At 36.6% G+C, this 23,700-nt stretch overlaps 2 protein-coding genes across 2 annotated transcripts in view; one reads left to right on the top strand and one right to left on the bottom strand.

Annotated features, from left to right (window-relative positions):
* The window catches only part of LOC142832944 (uncharacterized), a 776,034-nt gene that overhangs the window by 476,231 nt on the left and 276,103 nt on the right, over positions 1-23,700 (bottom strand). The gene's annotated exons all lie outside the window — the stretch shown is intronic.
* On the top strand, positions 20,988-21,884 carry LOC142837645 (vomeronasal type-1 receptor 4-like). Its single transcript, XM_075952849.1, has one exon. The coding sequence runs from the start codon at positions 20,988-20,990 to the stop codon at positions 21,882-21,884; it is 897 nt and encodes a 298-aa protein (XP_075808964.1).

The following is a 23,700-nucleotide window of genomic DNA, read 5'->3' as shown; positions in this document are numbered from 1 at the left end:
CTCAAAAAATGGTCTGTCAGTTATACTAGACCTTACTCAAAGTTGGTGGCTTCAACATTGCAAATGAGACTTTGATTGATTGCTCAGATAGCCAGTTGTCTCAGTCACATACTGCATGCTTTGAAAGCTCCTTGATTGCACTTCATGCCTACTCAAGTAATATTATTTTCCTTTTCATGCCTTTGATTCAGTTGAAGATTAGATAGCCATAGTTAACTTCCTCTTCTGATTTAAACAAGCCATTACTGAATCAAGGATTAGACTCTTTAGAATAGAATGCTATTAAAACATTTAGCCTGTGTTCCTTACTTAATATTGTTTATGTTGGGTGTAATCCAAATTTTATACTTGATAAATTTTCCTAGTGTATAAAGTTTTGTATTGGGTTTGGAACTCTCTTATTTAGACAAAAGGGGGAGATGATGGGGAATATCTGTCAGCCAAAGATCTTCAAGATGTGGGACCAGATTAGGGCATGACCTTTTGTGTACTCAGAGAAAAACTCTGGCCTGCCCAGGGTTCGCTCTCTCTGATGTTCTAGTGCTGCACAACTGAGGTTGGACTCCTTGTTCCTGTTTTGTGAGTTTGCCCCTTATAATAAAGAAAATATAATTAGTGTATCTTGTAATTAGCATGGGATTCCTTGGCCTGCATCATTCAACAGAACACAGTCAATAAGACAAAAATACAGCCTACTGAATAAGAAAAGATTCTCACCAACCCCACATCAGACAAAGGATCAATCTCAAAATTTATAAAGAACTCAAAAATTATATATCAAAATATCAACAAATCTAATTTTTAAAACAAGGTTCAGATCTAAACAGAGAACTCTCATCAGAAGAATTTCAAATGACTGAAAAACACTTAAGGAAATGTTTATCATCCTTAGCCATCAGGGAAATTCAAATAAAAAATGACTCCTATCTTACACCAGAATGTCTAAGATCAAAATTGCCAATAGTTTATTCTGGGAAGGATGCCAAGTAAGGGAAACACTCCTCCATCGCTGCAAGGAATGAAAACTGGTACAACCACTTTGGATATCAGTAGGCTGGTTTCTCAGAAAACTGGTAATCAAGTTACTGCAAGACCCACCAATACCAGTGTTAGGCACAAACCTAATGGATATTCAACCATACTACAAGGACATTTTTCAACTATTTTTATAGCAGCATTCTTTGTAACAACCAGAACCTGGAAACAACTTAGATGCCCCTCAACAAAAAAAATGGATATAGAAAATGTGGTACATTTACACAATGGAGTACTACTCACCTGTTAAAAAAACACAATGATATCTTGGAATTTGCATGTAAATAAATAGAACTAGAAGAAATCATTCTGAGTGAGGAAAGCCAGCACCAGAAGGGCATCTTATTTGCCCACTCATTGGTGAATACTTGCTGTAAAGTAAAGGATAAGGATCCTATAATCCATGACCACAGAGAAGCTAAGTAACAAAGAGAACCTTAAGACAAACATACATAGATCCCCTGTGAAGGAGAAATAAACAAGATCTCCTGAAATAATTATGAGGCTGGGGTGAGGATGGAAAGGAAGTCAAAGGGGGAACATGAGGGAGGAAGGGAGGGGGAAGAGAATTGGAGGGAACAAAATGGTCGAGATGGGGGAATGAAAGAGATGGAGAGAGAACAAGGACAGAGATATTTTGATTGAGGGAGACATCGGGCTAGCAAGAAACATGGCGCTAGAGAAATTCCCAGAAATCTATGACAATGACCCCCAGCTAAGACCCTAAGCAATAGTGAAGAGGGTAACTGAACTAGCCTTGCCCTATAGTCAAATTGATGACTATCTCAAATGTCGTTCAAGAACCTATGAGGAGCAGAAAGGTCCCAATGAGGAGCAGAAAGAGTGAGAACATGAGCAAAGATGTCGGGACCACGAGGAGTGCACCCACCCACTGAGACAGTGGAGATGAGGAGCTCACCAAGGCCAGCTGGACTGTTACCAGAAAAAGCATGGGATAAAACTGGACTCTCGGAACATGGCGAACAATGAGGGCTGATGAGACGCCAAGGACATTGGCACGCGGTTTTGATCCTACGCAATGTGCTGGCTTGGTGGGAGCCTAGCCAGTCTGGATGTTCACCTTCCTAGATATGGATGGAGGGGGGAGGACCTAGGACTTACCACAGGGCAGGGAACCCTGACAGCTCTTTGGACTGGAAAGGGAGGGGGAGAGGAGTGGGGGGAAGGGGAGAGGGGTGGGAGGAGGGGGAGAAGAGTGGGAGGAGGGGGAGAAGAGTGGGAGGAGGGGGAGGGAAATGGGAGGCTGGTGGGAGGAGGTGGAAATTTGTTTTTTTTTTCTTTTCTTTATCCTCCTTTTATCAATAAAAAAAAAAGAAAAAAAAAGAACCTACATCCAGCAACTGATGGAAGCAGTGCAGAGAACCACAGTGGAGCATTTGGCTGAACTCCCAAAATAAAGCCAAAGATAGGGAAGAGTGAGAGTATAAGCAAAGGGATCAAGACCATGATGAGGATACCCATTGAGACAGCTTATGTGAGCAAATGGAGGCCTTCCAACTATGGCCTGTCACTGAAGGAACTATCATAGGACCAAACTAGGTGCTCTGAATGTGGGTGACAGTTGTATGGCTGCAGCAGAATGTAGAGCCACTGGCAGTGAGAATTTATCCCTAATGCTTGTTCTGTTTTTTTACCTATTTTCTCTGTAGGGATATCTTTCTCAGCCTAGATATAGTAGGGAAGGCCTTTGTTCTGCATCAAAACAATGTGCTAGACTTTGTTAACTCTCCATGGGAAGCCTTACCTACTCTGAGGAGCAGATGGGGGAGTATGATAGGAGTTGGGGGAAGGTCGAGGGATCAGGAAGAGGGGGGGAAGTGGGAAATGAATTTGTCATATAAAAGGAGAAAAGATAGTTCTTTTTACATTAAATTTTAAAAAAAGAGGAGAGACTTTCTTTCTAAAAGGTTTCAAAGCATCCTAATGGGCAGCATTATCATTCTCATAAGCATATGGCTGGGACCAGGTGGGGCAGGATCACACGTCACACAGGCTGCATCCCACAGCTGTCCACTGGTCATGGGTTTCAAGCTCTACAGATTGTTATTCCCACCAGGGTCCAGTGGTAGCAGAGGCAGTACAGAGAACTTTATTTTACTTTTAGCTGATTCAAGAGGATATACCTTCTGTCAGTCAGGGAGCAAACCTACACTGTACAGAATAAGTGCCCACAGACTAAGAGCATACACTGGGACCCCTCCAGGCCCATACTCATCATAATGCTGTTGGATTTCTCATTCCAATTCTCCCACATGTGTCTAAAACAAGGTCACATGCTTGGAAAACCAGGGTCACTTCTGCTTTAGAAACTCTAAAGATTTCTATACTTGCTGCTGCTCTACTTTAGCTTCTCTGGCTTCTAGCATTTCTTTAAGCAAATGTATAAACAGGTGTCTATTATTATTCTTCTCAGTATTTGCAATTTTACCCCCAAATTTCTCACTGCACTTCCACTTAGTATTATTTGAGCACTCCTTTCACTCATGTTGTCCATCACTTAGTCTCCTGTTTTGAGGTCCCAAGTATGGGTGTCATTGGTCGGTACCAGCTGACCTGTCAAACATACCTGAAAAAAGGAAGTGAGGATAGAAAAAAAAGAAAAAAGTTAGAACATAGTGTAAAAAGATTGCTTGTTTGTTTCCTGGCCATTCAGACATGAATAATCACACAAAACTATATTAATTACAAGACTGCTTGGTCAATGACTCAGGTATATTCCTAGCTAGCTCTTACATCTTAAATTAGCTCATTGCTATTAATCCATGTATCACCACAAGGCTGTGTCCCACCAGTAAGTTTCTTGGAATCCTTCTCCTTCAGCAACTATATGGTGTTACTCTGAGCCGGCCTACTGTCTCTATATCTCCATTAAGATATCATACTTTGCTTTATTCTGCTAAGCCATTTGCCAAAACATCTTTATTCATCAACCAATAAAAGCATCACATAAACAGAAGGATGTCCTGCATCAAGGTAGAGTCATGAGGGATCTCAGTAAATACTGTAGCATCCCCAAATTTATTTCTCATAGACCTTATAACACTATACCCCAAACAGAAGGGGTATAAAAAATGCCTTTCCATGACACAGGGAATAAACAAGTAAATAAACTTCCTTAATATTTAAAGCATCTACTAACTACACCTTTAGTCAAACATCCTTTTTTTGGTCTTGAGGAGACAACATCTAGTGACCATGTCTTTGGTAGATATACTGGAATTTGGTCTTTGACAAGCTTGAAATCTCTGACCTTAAGTCAAGATAAAAACAGTCACTGTGGGCTCCTAGAATTGGGAAGAAATTGGGAAAGTTCACTGATTAGAGGGTTGCTTCAGCCATATGGAGAAAGTAACTGAGTGTACCTATACCTTTAATACATATATGAGTATACTGGATCCATGAGCTTGCTCATCTGAGGGTATCATAATCTGTCACATCTTCACAAAGGAACTAATTCACAGCGTTATTGTTATATGGCTATCATTAACCTGGACAGCCTTGCTTTCCTGCATGTACAATCATAATTGATTAGGTAATGTTGCAGGACTTACCAAAAGTTTGTGTGCTAATACTAACATCTGAAACACTGGCTCTTTTGGTATGACCTTGTTTACTTTGGGCTGTTTCCAAAATTAAAATTGACTTTTAATGGAATAATGCCAACATCTGGGCATCAGGTACAAATGTATGGACTCTAAAAACTCAATACTCCATCTGTGGAGATGAAGAGGCCAGGAAAGGGTTCTAAAAGATGCTTTATGAAATAGTTTAGCTTTCATATCTGTCCTTCCTTCATCTCGACTATCTCATTCCCTCATGTTCTCCCCAACACTCCCCTTCTGTCCTCCTCTACCCGTTATCCCCTTCCTTCTACCTAAGGGAGCCATTTTGGAGTTAGCAAGAAACCTGACTCTAAAAAATTTCCCAGGAATCCACAAGGATGACCCCAGCTAAGATCCCAAGTAATAGAAAAGAGGGTGCCTGAATTGACCTTGCCCTGTAGTCAGACTCAGGATATTTTAAATATCACCATAGAACCTTTATCTAACAACAGATGGAAACACAAGCAGAGACCCACATCAGAGCACTTGACTCAACTCTTAAGGTCCAGCTGAAGAGTGGAAGGAGGGAGAGTATGAGCAAAAAATCAAGACCATGAGGGGTTCAGTCACTCAGACAATTAGCCTGAGCTAATGGGAGCTCACCAACTCCAACTGGATTGGGATTGAACAAGCATGAGATCAAACTAGTCCCTCTGAATGTGGTTGATATTTGAAGCCGACTGAGGGGCCAATGACACTGGCTGGGATTTGTCTCTACTGCATGCACTAGCTTTTTTGGATCCTGTTCTCTTTGGATGTACACCTTGCTCAACCTAGATGAAGTAGAGAGGACCTTGGACTTTCCACAGGGCAATGGGACTTTCCCTCTCTTAGGATTGGAGGGGTTGGGTAGGAGTGTATGTGGAGGGAGTGAGAGGGAAGTGGGAGGAGGGGAGGTAGTGGGAATTTGGATTGGTGTATTCTAAGTAATAAAATAAAATAAAAAAAGAGAAACAGTTTTAGCTTGTTGAGATTTCTGTCCAGTACAGTTAGCACCAGGCTGAACAAATTATTCAGGAGTAGATATTCTCTCCAAAGCAATTTATTCCATCTTCCATCTCTGATATGGGAAACCCCTCCATATGCTGTGAACTATTGGTTAATTAATAAAGATGCTTGGACCTACCAGCAAGGCAGAATACATCAAGGTGGGAATGTCAAGCAGAGATAGGGGAGAAAGTAGATCGAGACAAAGAGAGATGTCATGTAGCTGCTGAAGGAGACAGACACTGGAGAATCTTACCAGTAAACCACAAACCTCATGATGACACACAGAATGATAGAGATGGGTTAATCGAAAATGTAGGAGCTAGCTAGGAATGTAATAGTCATTGACCAAGCAGTGTTCGAGTTAGTACAGTTTCTGTGTGATTAGTTCAGGTCTGGAAAGCTGAGGATGATTAAGCAGCCTCTGCCTAAAAATTGGCACCACAATGTGGGCAACCACATCCACATAAAACTTGAGAAAGCTTGGAAAGTAATTCTAGATCCAAGAAAGCAGAGTTTAGTTCAAATTATGGGTAGCCACATATTGTTCTTTTTTATTTTATTATTATTATTATTATTATTAAAAATTTCCACCTCCTCCCATTTCTCTCCCCCTCCCCTTCTCCTCCCCCTCCCTCTCCAGTCCAAGAGCAGTCAGGGTTCCCTGCCCTGTGGGAAGTCCAATGTCATCCCCCCTCCATCCAGGACTAGGAAGGTGAGCATCCAAACAGACTAGGCTCCCACAAAGCCAGTACATGCGGTAGGATCAAAACCCAGTGCCATTTAGCCATGTGTTTTTTAAAAGGGCTCTGCTTACTGGCAGCAAGCAGGGGTGCTGTGTCTCCTTTAAGAGAGCTCTTCTTGACTCAGCTCTGACAGCTAAGGATGCACAGATTCTTTAGGGGAGGACTTACTGGTTTATGCTAGTTGCACAAACAGCTCTGTTTCTTTCAGGAGCCTGAGAACTTGAATGAGGTCTGTGAGAAGCATGTTACAAATTTCTTAATAGTGACACAGACCTCCTGTGACCCTATAGCTTGGGCAATATGCACGACTCTCAGATACAGTGATCATACCTCTGCCGTGGTGGATTAGGTAGAGTAAGCAGGCAGGGTCACAGAGTTAGTCCTTGCTATGCCTACTCAGCAATTTTTTTAAAAAGTGCTCCTGTTCAAAAAATAACTATAGATATCCAATAAAGACAGATTAAGTTAGAAATATACCTCTTAACAGGTCACAGTATGTTACAAAATATACATAGATTTGAGAGAGAAAAGAAAAAGAATTTAAAATTAAGTCTTTAAAGAGACAGAATACAGGAAGGCATAGATTAAATGAGTAGAGAAAAATAAGCCATGGAAAGATGGGATACACAGACAGAGTCTGAATTATATATATATTACTGTGTTTTCTTTTTGACTACAGAGAGATATTTGATTCTAGAGTCTACTAAGATGAACCAACATATAAACTTCAAAGGTATCTTTACTTCAAAATTTGGGTCTAAGGATATATTGTTTTGGAAAAGAGATTCTGCTTTTGTTTCCACAGAAAATGAAAACCTGTGGATTCTTTCTAGACTAATATGGTTTGATAGACCAAGACTACCCAAAAGTTCTCTGTGAATGCTGAAAAATACTTCACCAAACAAAAATCAAGAACCAGTTTGAAGAGAACAATGTCGAATTCCCAAATAATGTTTATAAATGATTGTTTATATTTAAAGGGTGCTATGATAGGAAGATGAATACTTTGCATTGGTATGGATCATGGACCACCGATACAAACTTAAGGTCAATTTTATTATGTGTATTTTCTGCTCTAGTTTAAGGTATTGTATTTGTGCAACTCATTAAGGTTGTAATGTTTAATTTAGAAATATAGGTTAATAGATAGTCATAATAGTCAAGCTTTTAGTTATATTGAGTAGGTTTTCTAGACATACAAACTTATATTTCAGATAGACAGGTATTCTTTAAACCTTTCAAAAACTACTAATATAGGGCATTGTTTGTTTAAGAAATGTTAAAATTTAAAAATGTTTAAGAATTTAGATGATGTTTCTATATTTTCTAAGTTAGGGTAACTATTACTCGAATAGAATGCTAGCCATAGTCACTTGAAGAAGAGATGCTTTATTCAACTTATGCTTTCATATCACAATTTATCATCAAAGGAAGTCTAGATGGAAACTCAAGTGGAGCAGAAATCTGGATGCAGGGGCTTTTGCAGGGATAACAGAAAGCTGCTGCTTACCTCCATTTTACTGTGGCTTTCTCACCATGCTTTCTTATAAAATATCAGAATGTCAGGCCAAGGATATCACCAACCACCATATTCTGAGCTCTTTTCATCAGTCACTTGTAGTAATCTTTATTACTTAACCAATAACCTTCCTCCATCAGTCACTAAATAACAATATGTCCCACAACTGGATGTTATGGAGCCATTTTCTCAATATAGGTTTCCCTCTTACATATGATTATACCTTGAGTTGGTTTGATGTACAATTAGCCAGTTATAAGAGATAAATCAAAAAATGGAGAATAGCTTGCTTATTTCTTATCTAACAATAAGAAACATAATCTGGTACACACACATTGTGCTTCTATCAGTCATACCCCTGCATATTCATGGATCTATAATATACCAAAAATAAGCTTAAAACCTGAGTTAATCAGAATATTATGTAAGAACCAGTCACAAGTATTATAATAGTCAATTTGTGGTCATAATCAATATTCATAGTGAGTTACTAAAAGAGGTGATCACTTGGTGTTAATAAGTTAGTCAACTGTTAGTCAAACAGCCACTAGAATTTAATCAATGGATGAAATTTCCCAGTTGCTTAATTAGTACAAATAAAACTAAAGACTAAAATTGCTTAATATAAAGATTCTCCCATTTGGTATGGGTATGAAGGATCTATTTCAGTTTTTAGGTAATAGTCCATTACGCAGGAGTTAAAAGCAAGTTAAAAGCAAGAGCATGAAGTCAGCCAAGGGATAGTGCTTATTGACTTGCTGAGCTACCCTTCTTTAACATATCCTCTTTCCTAGCAATAGTCTCCAAACTATAATGGGATGAGCCCTCCTACTTTAATTAGCAATTTAAAAAATCCTCACAAACATTCACAGGGTAGTATAATCTAAGTAACCCCCAATAGTAGCAGACTTATATAGATAATCCTAGACTGTGGTTTTTTTTTTTTTTTTTTTGGTTTTTCGAGACAGGGTTTCTCTGTGGCTTTGGAGCCTGTCCTGGAACTAGCTCTTGTAGAGCAGGCTGGTCTCGAACTCACAGAGATCCGCCTGCCTCTGCCTCCCGAGTGCTGGGATTAAAGGCGTGCGCCACCAACGCCCGGCCTAGACTGTGTTAAAGTTGAAAGCTGACGCAAACTACAATGACATATGACAAGTGATTTATAGACTAAGTAGTCTCCCTAGCCCCTTAGGCTTTAATTTTGTATACATATATACATACACACATATATAGCTACACACATATTCATATATGCACATATATTAGTAAATGTATATATAACAAATAATATGTGTAATATGTATGTGCTTGTGTGTGTAGGAAGCCTGCATACAGGATTCATAGTTTACATGTGGAGGTTAGAATACAACTTTCAAGGGTCAGTTTTCTCCTTCCATCAATCAAAGTCAGGTTATCAGTAGTACTGGCAGATAGTGGCACAAGATGGAGATGGATGCTTTTTATTCTTAAGTCACTTTTGTTGGGCTAATTGTATGCTCTTATACCTACTCGCCTGGCCAGAGTTCCCTGTTATGGCCATGAGATATGAAATCAAAACATTCGGAGGGGTCACAGCAAACTGGGGCTGTGACAATTTTTTAGAACAATCAGACTTTTTATACTTTTATCAGAAACACAATATAATACTAATTGCTAGTATCAATACATTCTTATTTATCAAGATGCAGTAATATTTGCAAACCATATTGGACATACAAGTTTAATGTCTAATACCAACTGCCCTAGCAATTTTCCATGGTTCATTGATAATTATGGAAATACATAGAGAAACTCAAGGGGGCCTGAACAGTTCACTGTATGAGAGAGGATGTTATTCTCTCATAAACGGGAAGGGACATTGTGTCTCAGAAGCCATGGACACTAAACTGAAAAATCTATGAGGCATGCATTCTAGGCAAACTAGGCCAAGCCAGCTCCATGATTCCCTGTATTTAATTTGTTATTTCATTGTGGTAAATAATTTATTACTTACTATTTAATGTCTTGAAAATTATTTAAATATATTCTTCATGAATATTTTACCTTTCATTAAATATATATATTCTTACATAACACATCCAGATTATGGTTTTTCAGTCCCTCTACTTTGTCCATCTCCTCTCCTCCTTCCATCCTATCCAGATATGCATCTTTCTCTTTCTCTTTAGAAAACAAATGGGCTTCTATGGGATAAAAATGAAATAAAAAAACTATTTAATAAGATAAAATAACAGCTAAAATTTTACAATTGCAAACAATTGTTTTTGTAAATAAAAACAAACAATTAGATATAAAAGACCCTATGAATAATCACAAAAATACCTGACAACCATTATTTAGCTCAGATATTCCAAAAAAAAACTCTACTGAATTAGAAACCATAATATATACTTGGAGGACATGTAGTAGAGAAGAAAAAATATAAATAAAATGAAATAGAAATTAAAAAATAATAAAAAAAATTAAACAAGTAGGAACACTGATACGACATTATGGGACAATGACCCTCCAAAGATACTATTGAATTCATTGCAAATGACTATCTACTGTATACAGAGTAAACTAAAGAAAAAATATTGTTTCCCTAGTGAGACACTTTTGAGGAAACAACATTTTCATTTACAATTAGTGAATCAAATAAATATTGCTTCTGGGTTACGGACAGGTGTACATGTTCACTTCTCCATTCAATTCTAGAAAATTAATTGGTGAATACTTGCGTAGAAATGTTTATATTCTGCTTTCATTTGTATCACTTTATATTTGTCACTTCTGAAGAAATAGTAGGAAACTTCCACATGAGGTAACATCTGCAAGTGTTTGCAGAGATTTCACATTTGTGCCTGGCTGCCCAGACCCAAATAATCACACAGAACATAGCTTAACAGTTGCAATACTGTCCAATAACTTAAGCTTATTGTTAGCTAGCTCTAAATCCTAAATTAATCCATTACTATTATTTTATTTTTTACTATGAGGCTTGTGGTTTACCAATAAGGTTCCAGATCATTTGTCTCCTTCAGCAACTACATCTCCCTGACTCTGCCTAGTTTCTCCCAGCATTCAGTTTAATTTTACTGCCTAGCTCTATTATGCCCTAAGGAAACACAATAAAATATATAATGCAGACTCTCTGTTTATATTCCATCTTTGTGTGGCTTTTCTTTATTCCTTTAGTCTGTGGGTCTCTGTACTGTTTCTTTAAAGACTGTGTTTTATTTTTTATACTCTATTTCTTCACTCTCTAGCCTATGTACATTTATCCAACATTGTGTCCCATTTAGAAGTCTTTTCCTTATGATTCTTTTTTTATTTCATATCTGTAATACTTTTTGACCAGGACCACTTCTTAAAAATGCTAAGTGTCAAGGTTAGGACTAAGGCTGCTTTACCTTTTGACTCTGCCCAGTTCAACATGGTGGATGTCTGTTCACTGCCTCTGACACTGCCAGTTGGGAACAATTCTCACCACCTCAACTCTGGGTAACATTGTGCTGCACATAAACCCTTTTTGTCTGAGTAAAAGCTATGTCTGCCATGCAGTACACTACATGGCCTGAAAATATCTCTGTGTATGGTGAAGGGCATCTGCCATACTCTCCTGCCTGTGTATGCCTAGCAGACCTGATTCAACCATTTGCCCGGGCCAGGGTACTGAGTGTCCACACAAGCACTCAGACCCAAAGTATGTGACTTGCCACCCAGTTTATCCCGAGTCATTCGGATGCCATTCTATATGCAGAGACTACCTGTTCATTTGTTTCTGGCTGCTAAGACCTGAAATAATCACACAGAAACTAGATTATTTGCAATACCGTTTGGACAATAGCTTAAGTGTGTTGCTAGCTAGCTCTTATCTTAAATTAACCCATTTCTATTATTTCTTTTATCACCAAGAGGATCGTGCTGTACCAATAAATTTCTGGTGGGTCTGTCTTCTTTGGCAGGTACATGGTGTCTCCCTGACTCCGCCTAGTTTCTCTCAGAATTCAGATTACTTTTCTTTCCCTACATCTATTCTACCTAGCCACAGGCCAAAGCAGTTTTTTTATTTAACAATGATAATAGAACATAATTACAGCACACAGAGGGGAATTCCACATTATGCCATTATAGATAATGGAAAAAATAAGAGCCTCTTCAAATTCTTCCATATTATGTAGACCCAAGAACCTCATAAGTGTCTTTAAAAGAGGTATTTTATTTTAGATTTAATAAATGAAGCCTGCCTCAATATCAGAGTGCATAGCTAAGCCTCTAGAAGCCAGGGAGTGGTGGTACACACCTTTAGTCACAGGATTCAACACCACACTGGGCTACCTGAGATTGTCTAAAAGGAGAAATAGAACTAGCAAAAATGTGCTCTCAGCACACTTGATTCACACACCTTTAATTCCAGCATTAGGGAATTAGAGACAAGAATGATATGGCTGGAGAGAGAGGAACATAAAACAAGAAGAAGAGTCAGAAACCCATTGTAGTTAGAGGTTTCATGGAGAACATTGCAGTCTATAGTCACGTTGAGGACTCTGTTTTTCTGCTTTGATTTTCTGATCTTGAGCTTGTACCCCAATATCTGTCTCTGGGTTTGTATTATTAATGCTGTCGACTTTAGGAATTACCACTTTAAAAACAATTCAAAACACTTCTTGACTCCCAAAACCAATATTGCTACCACCATTGCAGTTGAAATGAAGATTGCAGTTCTGAAGGGAGATAAATGAGGGTCACAGAGCCATAAATCACAATCTCTTGATTCAGATGCTTCCCCTGCCCCATGCTCTGTTTAATATGATGTCAGATCTACACTTTGATTCACTGTCCTGTAGATGTAAATATTTTTGTTCGGGTTTTACATTTCACTCTAAGAGCTTAATCAAGACGTTCAGGGGTCTGAGTAAATACTAATGTCTAAAGATGTATACTAGTTGAGAAAAGATGTAGTAAAAATTCAAATAAAGCAGAGGAAAATTTTTTCTGAATATCAGATGAATTATTAAAGAGAAAGTTCCCGTGCCACCCACACCTCTTTGAGTCCAGATAGAAGGGGAGTCCTAAATTTGGTGATGTCCTAAAGGAAAGTTATCCAACTCAATACCCTCACAGGATCCAATGGCAAGGAGAAAGGTCGAGACTACATCCAGACTGTAGAGTCTATTAGAAGAATTCTTAGTAAATCATGGCAACTCTGAGGTAAGGAAATATTCAAGACAGATTCATGCCAGGTATGTTGCCAGAAAAAAAAATGTCTACCCTGAAAACCACCACTAACTCAAGAGAGGAGGAAAAGACATAACAAAGTTGGTTCTCAGGCAAATTTACTACTGAGTCCACATCACCCAAGAGATATGAACAGAATCAAGTTTATAATTAGTGCAAATTTGCTCTGGGAAGGACTATTTCCTAATACCTACCAGAAGCTATGTAAATCTATGCTAAATCTCTGTAATGGAAGCCTATGGTATGCAATTTCTATCCATATAAATCAGCAAGAATTATTTGTATCACAATGATGAATCATAGAGGACATTTTTCTAAAGAATCCTCTTGACACAGTCAAAATTTAGGAAACACTCATCATGATAATACTAGATTTCAATTGAGGTGACCTGAGTACATGCTACTGTGCAGGACCTGAGGCTATGAAATGTAATGTCAGTCAGTGAAATTTGGAAAAGTGACTCTAGGAATTGGGGATTAGGGATGGTCCATATAACTGAGAGTGATAACAGATATGGGAGTTTTATCACAGCTCCTTTTCCATATAAAATCATTGAAAATATTTTTTTGGAACAATATAATGATTCTGCTTCCCTTTCCACATTTTCTTTTCTATCCTCCCACCCAAATCCACACTTTTTCTATCTCTCATTAGAGTACAAAAAAGCAATCTTAAAACAGTAATATACCACAAGAACAAACAAACCATATTAAAACAAAACAAAGAAGAAATAAAAAACCCATGTGAAATACAAATTGGCACAGAAACACTCATTTTTATGCATACACAAATTCCATAAAAACACAAAATGGGCAACCATACCATATGCCCATAGGACCTGTAAGTATGTGTTTCTTCTATACACTGAATGTGAGTTGAGATCCTTATACTCAGTTCTTCAAAACAGAGTGTATTCTTCAAGATATTTTCTTTCAATACTTCTCTGAATCCCTTACAGCCAGCCCTTAGGCTTCAAATTTTCCATTGATTGAGCATTATATTCTGTTCTCACAGGTTTGGTATTTCTGATTGATGAGCACCATTTCCACTTGAATATCTTTGGTGGCTGGGAACACAGCATTGGTAAATGTAGCAATGGCCTGGAAGGGAAACAATGTGCCTGATTTGCATTAACGTTTAGTTGGTTGAGTTAAAAGGAATCTCATTTGGGGACTTTGATTTTGACTCTAGCAAGGTGCCCAAGAAAGAATTTTTTTTTTCTCTGAAGCTAGTTTTAGCAACTCAGGCCTTTTTTCTGTACAAACAGTTAATTTTCTGGGCTATCATCTTATATTAATTGAAACCAAGGTGGGGGGTAAATATAAAATATTAATAATTTGTTCTGTTAGAGCAGAAGAGCAGTAGATTATACCTTCCTGAGTCAGCTGTTTGAGTTCTGTTAATAAAAGAAGTTGTGGCCAACTAGTTTTATGTAGATTATTTTATAAGAACAAAGATTTGACTTAGTGAATGGCTTCACACTATATGGTTTTGTGGTATGGGGAGAGGTATCTGGCTGCCCCACAGGAAAAGTCAGATTTAAACTGATGAGGTATTATTGGAGTGAGAAATGCCATGGTTTCTCAAGATCTCTACAGAATTGACAGTGATTCATCCAAAAGAAAAGTGTTCTGCAACTCAGCAAAATGGGTTCTCCATGTGGCAGATCCAAACCCTCATGGATTAGTCCAGTAGATCTGACAGCTGTACATTTGCCACTCACCATGAGTTTTCCATACTTTCAGTATCCCATTTCTATTTTTGTCCAATTGTAAGATGCCTAACACTTACCTCCTCCTTCCTAAATCATGGAAATTAGTGATCTTTTAGACCTGAGATTTCCAAATCATCCTCCTATTCTCAGGCTATAAAAACTGAATATTCTAAGGCCTGGATAATCTTAATTGTACACATTTAATGAATATAAGATAATATAGTATTTATACATTTGTCATTTTATAAAGAAAGCAAAAGTTGTATTTTATTAAAATGAACATGGAAGCGTGTTTTGTTCAAAATTAATTTGAAGTTTAAGAAAAATCTTCAAACATCTCAAGTATTACTTTCTCCTCTGCTTCTTGTACTTACTTGTTACTCTGGCCTCCATTAACTTATTGCCAATTTATAGGCTGCCATAGATCACATCTGTACCTCAAACTCTTTGTCAATATCTTGACTTACATCCTTCCCTCTACCTAGAACTTTAGGTAGGTGGAAATCCTACCGGATATTTTCTGGGGTAGTGAATTCTTATAGTTGAATTGGATGTCTGTATAAAAAACTGAGGGCTGTTAAGAATATCACCTCAGACTCCCAGTGTGTACAAGAGTATGAAATTTCCCAGCTTATTCAACCAATACTTTTTGTAAACATCACACCACTCAATATGCTTGCAAATGAGCAACAGCCCTCAGTGGATGTGTAGTCACCAGCAACATTGTTGCATGGACCAAGATGATACACTGATATCTTTTTTAACACTACAGAGTTCTTAATTCCCTGCAATAGCATATCAGTGTTCTGTGTCTTTTCAGATAAACTGCTTATGCTGAAGTGTGCATTAGTGGTGGAGCACATGATTAGAGAAAATAATTTTCATTCATTATTTGCAACGACATTGCCTGCACTCTCCATTGCCTCCATTTTCCCTTGGCTAATTTTATCCAATCATCCTTTCCTAGGATGTGACCAAGAGTTAACTCTGCTTCCTCCTTACTCTGGTAAATTTTAGAATCTCAGTGAGTTTGGGGAGCTAAGTGCTATGGATGAACAAAAAGTGATGTAGGCTAATGTGAACTGAATCTTTCTAACATTTCTGTCATCTAAAACTGTGATAGGGGTATGCTTAAGAGAAGAAAGATAATGTTAAAGCTAAAGATATTTGTGTTATGTTTGCTTAACCATGAAAGTTCTTTTTAAAATTAATATATTTTTTCAGTTCCATTCAATTCTTCTAGAATGAGAAGATAGTATGACTTCATGAGACATTTGATGAAAACGTAAAATTATTTGTAAGGGAGAGTTACATGCAATTCATTTAAGAATAGGGCTATGTTCAGACAGTCTGTTAATTTGGGGTTAATGATTTAAGTTTTACTAGCAGGCTGGAATTTAAAAAGTGTACCAAAACTTGGCATTGATATCTGATAAAGATTATGATATCAAGTTTTTCCCTTACTGATATTTGATTACATAACTATAAGTTGATGACTATCTTTGATCTTCTTAGTGCTGTAAAAAATAGGGAAGCTGTATGGCAAGAAATAAATTATGATAAATAAAATAAATACGAAAATAAATAGCTTAACTTTTGGAGAAAGTGATGGAGGAAGGTCATTGGTTAAGTAATAAAGAAACTGCTTGGCCTCATAGGTTAAAACATAGGTGGGAGGAGTAAACAGAACAGAATGCTGGGAGGAAGAGGAAGTGAGCTCAGACTCTACAGCTCTCCTCTCGGGGGCAGACACCTCAGAGAGAGACCATGCTCCCCTTTCCCGGGCAGACGCACGTGATGAAGTAAGCCGCCAGGTCAGACATGCTGAATCTGTCCTGGTAAGCCCGTTGCTACACATATTATTAGAGATGGGTTGATCGGGATATCAGAATTAGCCAGTAAGGGCTAGAGCTAATGGGCCAAGCAGTGTTTAAATGAATACAATTTGTGTGCTGTTATTTTGGGGCATAAGCTAGCCAGGCGGCCGGGGTGCTGGGGACACAGCCCCGCTGCTCCTATTACAAAAAGAAAGAACCCAGTACAGGATGAAATCCAAATGGACAGAAAGTTTATGTAAGACTCTTAGATTGTAGAAACTGGTGCTGCCTGAAACTTTTCTTCTCCTCACCCTTCAAGAATAATGGAAAAGTAAGAGGCTCTCCCAAGTACACACTACCTCTGGAGACACTCACAAGAAACTCATGATTGCTTTTGGCAATTAGCAACCAGAAAAAATGTTTCAGATTCCATTCTCCCAAAGCCAGCACTGTTATTCCCACTGCAGATAAAATGAAGATTTTAGATCAGAAGGGACATGAGGTCACAGAGATATTCACCTTTATCTTGGCTTTGAGATGCTGTACTTATCCACAATGCTGCCTGTCAGGATGTTAGGAGTTGCACACTGAAAAAGGTTCCCGAGAAAGCAGGAGGCAAGTGAGCATTTGTATTTCAGCCTTAAAGACAGATCAGAAAAGAAGGGCAATTTGGTAAGTGTTCAAATATGGACAATGAATTCTGGGGTAAAAACAGACATAGAAAAAATTCTGTCAATTCAAATAAAGACTTTCTGTACCCTCATAAGAGCAACCAAAAAGAGCTCTTTCCTGAGCTTGTACATAACTAATATTATTTAATGATGTTTTGATCCTAAGTTTTGGAAATTGTGACTCATAATAAAATCTGATTTCAAATACATTTAAGGATTATATCAATTAGGCCATTAATATTTCACTGTAAACACTGTACATGAATTATTGATACTGTTTTGTATGACTATTATAGTTGAGAAAAATGGTTTTATATTTATACTAAAGATTGTACTAGACTATAAAAATCATCTAACTCTTGAACGAAGTATGTTTTCTAGAATAAAGAACATTATAATGTAACACTGCATTTATGACCCAGCCAGGAGCTGTGACTACGCTAAAGTCACTGTTTTTTACTGCTCATACTACTCTTACTCTTGAATGTGAGAGCACAGTGTTGAAAGGAAAGTGACTGTCATTGTAAAACATGCACAGTGCTCAGTTAGAAGCAATCTCTTATGCCATTTCCATTAGTTTGTTATTATGGCAAAACTACACTCATTATTGAGAGGTGCTTTTCGTATTTCATTACTTATGTTGAAACTGAGAGAGGTTTGTGGCTAAGTGGCAAAGATACTATGATTTGTCTGAATTCATAACTCAAAATAATCTTCATAGCTCAAATTTTCAGAGCATAGTCTCTTATATATTCTGATGCTTCATTTGTAATGTATTTAGTGTTGCTTATAATTTTGATTTATAAATAAATAGTTTGGTTAATTATAGTCTTATGCAAATATAAGTCTTGACCTGAAATCAATAATACTTTTATTTCTTTTGTGTAATGTATGTGTGCATGTGTATATGTATCTGCATTCATGTGTCTGCCTAATTAGGTGTATGTGTTTATGGTCTGAGGACAATATGCTGTTGTTCCTCAGACCTTTTTTACCTTCTTTTTATTATCCATCTCTTTATTTTACATACTGCCAGAGCCTCCCCCATCCTCCCACCACAGTCCCTCTTTCTTTCTCTCTCACACCCTTGAATCTTCTCTTCATCCATCTCCCTCCTAGAAAGGGTAACTAGTGAGGATCTATAAAATGTAGCATATCAAATTACAGTAAGACTAAGCACCTTCCCTTATATAAAGGCTGGGCAAGGTAATCCAGTATAAGGAGTAGGGTACTGAAATCCAATAAAAGAGCCAGAGAAAGACCCTGTTCCCACTATTAATAGTCCTCTAAGAGGACCCATCTACACAACCGTAACATGTATGCAGAATACTTAGGTCATTCCCATGAAGCTGGTTGTTGATTCAGTCTCTTTGATTACCTATGATTACAGGTTTGTTAGTTGTATGAACCTTCCTGTGGTGTTCTTAACTGCTCTGGCATCTACACTACTTTTTCTTCCTTTTCCTTTTTTTTTGCCAAATTGTGGCAGATGCTCCCTGGCCAAGAACTCTAGTGTTCGCTAAGTTGACTGGTAAATCCAGGAATCTTTTTGTCCATGCCTCCTCATTGCTCAGATTCAAGTGTGTAGCACCTCAGCTATAACTTTTAATGTGAATTCTAGAAACTGAATCAATTCCATATGTACAGGACACAGTGTACTGACTGAACTACCTATCACAGTAATAAATTTATTTGTATAACATTCTGTATTGTTGCTTATTACTTTTCATGTTTCAAATGTCAATGTAACATTGTTCAACAATTTGTCTGGGTAAGTTCACAGTGTTTTGCTCATGGAATATAAAATATTATCTGGTGAAAAGTAAATACTGAGTATTCTTTGAATTCATGAAATTAAATTTTTAAGAGGGTAGTTTATATGCATTGGATTATAAGTTAACACTGATTTGCTTTATAATGTCAGAAAGTTATATTTGAAATTGAATTACAAATTATGAATCAATATATGCATGGACTGAGACTTTGAAAACATTTCAAAGTTGAGTCCTACACAATATGACTTGTTAAATGAATCCTTTCTGGATTCCCATTTCTCAACTCTCCCTACTTCTGTTATGAATTTTGACAATCATTGACCAAATAATCCCTAAGATTTTGTCTTGTCAATGAACAAAACACCATCTTTCATATCAAATATCAATGAAATCACAGAAGATGTTATAAGAACAATTGCAAATTCTGTTTTCAGTTTTAAAATTTAACTGCAGGGAGCCTCTTCTTATAATAAAGCCTTAAGTTAGTTTTCATCAGTGAGAATATGTGATTTCAGTTAATGGATAAATGTCACCACACTGAGTGCTTTCTTCAGAATCCTAAATTTTCTGTAGCATCTAAAGGCAAAAATCATGGGAAACTGGTAAAACAATTCTAGGAATTGAAAAATAAGAAGAATCCTGGGACCCCCAAGATGAAGATGGAATTCTGGAAGAACTGATTCTTCTGAATATCACCTCTACCTTTTCTCTTCTGAATATGAACTAAGGCCATTACACCTGGTTTTCTAATATGATGTGTATTTCACTTCCAGGTAACTGTCTTTCTGGGTGTCTCCAGGGTTTGGCAAGTCTCATGTTAGATATTTCCAATTATTACACATTATTTTCTTGTTCTGCAAGATCTGGTGTTAATGGATTCATCAACATCATCACTTTGTTGGTATTCAGTAATCACAGCAAACCATAAACTCTATGAGGATGAGTAAAAATGATGCCAACAATGTTAGAATTTCAACTGACTCCTGTGAGAAAGTATATTCTGATGATTGTCATTCTTTGTACCTGTTTCTTTATCAAAAAGAGTTCAAAGATCATTACATTATAAATGATTCATAGAAAACCATGTTGTTTTAATCTTTTTTGTCATCATTATTAATCTTAATGGGTGTTTCATGCTTGACTTTATGTAGGTTGAATAACATCTATCATAGAAAAATACCAGCAGTCCTTCAAATACATTCAAGGTACTTTTCTTCTAACTCACACTTTTTCAATGAAAATTTCTTGTTAAATGTTTATTTGTAGGTATAGCTTGCATGCTAGAGAATGAGGAGAAAATGAATTTCAAAATAACATCATCCAATTTGATATTTGAATCTTACAATCAGTATATTATATGATTGGCAATAAATATTTTATTGCTGATGCATTGAGAAATACATACATTGTTTTTACAATATTTTTATTTTTATTTGAATTTTAGATAAATAATCTCAGAATGGATTCGTTACCTCACAAAGATGTTGATGGAAATCTCTTCTTTTATGTTATGAGTGGTTGTCAAAGTTTATCCAAAAATGGGCAATTTAGTGTTCTCTTCATCTTCAGAGGAGAGTCATTGATACCTCACAATAAAAATGCTGTATTTTAAATTTTGGATATTCTAAGAATGATACCTGGATATTTACTTTATAAATATGTGCTTTTGCAGACTATAACAATCATGATGACAGTTATTATTTTTGCCAAGATATATGAGATTTTGGGCAGAATAATGCTTTGCAGCACTCATTGGCTTTCTTCCCCTGAACTCAAGTGGTTCTCTCATATTGGCATCCTAAGCAATAAAATCTTGAACTCATCATTTTGCTCAGAGATGTAATTATTGCTATTATTTTAGAATATTTTGCTAAATGACAAGATGGATTTGAAGAATTTTGCAATAATAATAATATTCTTAACACAAAGTACTTTTGGAATTCTGGGAAACATCTCTCTTCTTTCCAAATATCTAATTATTTACTATAATGAACACACATTGAAGCCCACAGATTTGATCCTCACACATTTAATCACAGCCAACTTTTTGATCATTCTTTCTAAAGGGGTGCCCCATACAATGGCAGCTTTTGGGATGAAACTGTTCTTTAGTGATTTCATGTGCAAGCTTTTCTTGTATATTCAAAGACTTGGTAGAAGCATGTCTATGGGAACTACCTGCCTCTTGAGTGTCTACCAGGCCATCACCATCAGTCCACATAATTCATTTTGGAAGAACATTAAATTCAAATTTCCAAATCACATTGGCTTCACTATTTCTTTCTGCTGGGCCCTATACAGTGCCATAAATTTCATTTTTCCTGTCCTTGTGCATATCAAACAGAGTCAGAAAAATACAACAGAAAAAAGGGATTTTTCATTCTGCTCCGCTTTGGGACGTGAAAAAATTGTAGAATTACTGTACATAGCATTATTGGTATTCCCTGAAGTCCTGTTTTCTCTATTCATCATCTGGTCAAGCGGCTCCATGATTGCCATTCTTCATAGACACAAACAGCTGATTCAATACATCCGGCGCAATCAAACTTCCATCAGAATCTCTCCTGAGTCTAGAGCCACCCAGAGCATTCTGATTCTTGTGACTACTTTTATTGTTTTTTATACCCTCTCTTCCATTTTACAAGGTTTCATTGCTGTTTTATATAAGGCCAACTGGTGGTTGGTAATCTTCACAAGCTTCATTTCTATGTGTTTTCCCACTTTGTGCCCTTTTCTTATGAGTCATGATTTCATTTTGCTCAGATTCTGTCTATTCTAGATAAGTAATATCAAAATCAAATAATTCTCTCAAAGGCTCTTGGATCATTCATTTTGATATCTTATTTATTTGTATAGTCATTTATGCACATGAGATATCAACATGAAATTAATGAATATCAACATGAAATTAATGAAGGATGCCTCTTATCTAGCTAAGGTAATACCTCAGAAGCATTTGAGTTTTGCTGAAAGTCATCTTAATCTGATCAACAGCAGACCTGAATTGAGAGAGTTGCTGCTATATTCTAGATAAATAATATCTAGTATTCTTATATACTACTTACTGAGTTAAATTAATGAGTTTTATCTCAGATCTTCAAAGTCAGTTTCCACAGTGTGCTTGGTTGAGCTATCTAGGCATAGGTTGAGTTTGATAGAAGGAAACACTGTTAAAAACTGTTATTAGGAAATAATTTTTCTGGATTTGTTCATGGTTATTTTTATGTCTTATACATAGATTTTGATTTGAAATGTCTGTATTATTCTGTATTAACAATATCATTGGAAGACAAAGACAGTGTCAGTCTATGGATTGGATGAACAAATGGTTTTAATACAGGAGGAAACAAAAGTATTGTATTCATCTCAGGCAAAGCATTTAAGTTTATGTATGCCACTGTCTTTTCTTTGGGACATAATATTAGAAGTAGCCAAAGGCTTGTATGCACATGCCTCTCTCCATTCCATTGAGATTAAGAATGCTGAACACAAGGGATCTGTTGCAATTGGAATGTTCATACTATCTTCTTTTTTACAAGTATTAAATGATGTTATTTATACACAAAGATATCTTTTGAAACCCTGTCTATTGAAGAGCTACAAGATAAAATCAACCTATAAAAGATGCTGAACATAGTTATAATTGTCATTAAAAGAATATCTATATAATAGACAAATCATTAGTGATCACTCAAAAGTGTTACTATTCTCCAAGTCACAGCAAGTTTAAGTACTTTGACTAAGTTGTATTCTTTCAGAACTGATAACTCTTTACCATAGAGCAATTTCCTTTCTAAAGACAAATAAAACACTATTATGACAAAAAAATGACTATTGAATCAAACACACTCTGGATACTTTAACATGATAGAAATAGGTTGAATAAAATAAAATTCTTAAATATTGAATCTTGAAACAATTACAGCTGTTTATGGATACACTGGTTTTTAAATAAAGAATCCCTTTTCAGTGCTGAAAAATAGGTGTGCAAAAAAGGAGGTCCAGAGAAGATCTGAGTAATTAATGCTATAAAAAAATTAAAGAACATATGATATAAAGATTTAGAGAAGAATCCAGTGTCCTCTGATTATTTGGAGGAAATGTGTCCCAAATCACATGGAACACAATGAAAAACATATCATACAAATTAATGTAATACAAAAACTATAAAACCATGATTGTCCCATTGCTTACATATAATCCAATTAGCTTCTATGGAAATTTGGAGGATTATGCAAGGAAGAGTACAGATTAAGGAAGCCTAGTTTGTAAAGTTTAAGAAGGTAGCAGAGCTATTATCATGGTTATTCTTATACTATTTGTAATTCTAATCTCTTATTCTGAACATCTAGAGATGAAGAACCAATTCATATGTATAAGAGACTTGCACTACTGAAGTAAAATCTTTGTTTTCTGGTTCAGTAGCTGTTGGTTAGCTGAGGCTGTGAAATTAAAAAAGAGACTTATGGGAAAGAAAGGTTCTGTGAGAATTTATAAATGGTCAGCATGTAGAATCTCTGTTCCAAAATGGGCAAAGTCTATATATCATGCTGCATGCTTAATTTGCCACTTTTTGAGTCTCTCACATTCTACTG

This window comes from Microtus pennsylvanicus, chromosome 1 (assembly GCF_037038515.1).
Source record: "Microtus pennsylvanicus isolate mMicPen1 chromosome 1, mMicPen1.hap1, whole genome shotgun sequence".
NCBI classification, from domain to species: domain Eukaryota; kingdom Metazoa; phylum Chordata; class Mammalia; order Rodentia; family Cricetidae; genus Microtus; species Microtus pennsylvanicus.
This window is presented reverse-complemented; position numbering and strand designations above follow the sequence as displayed.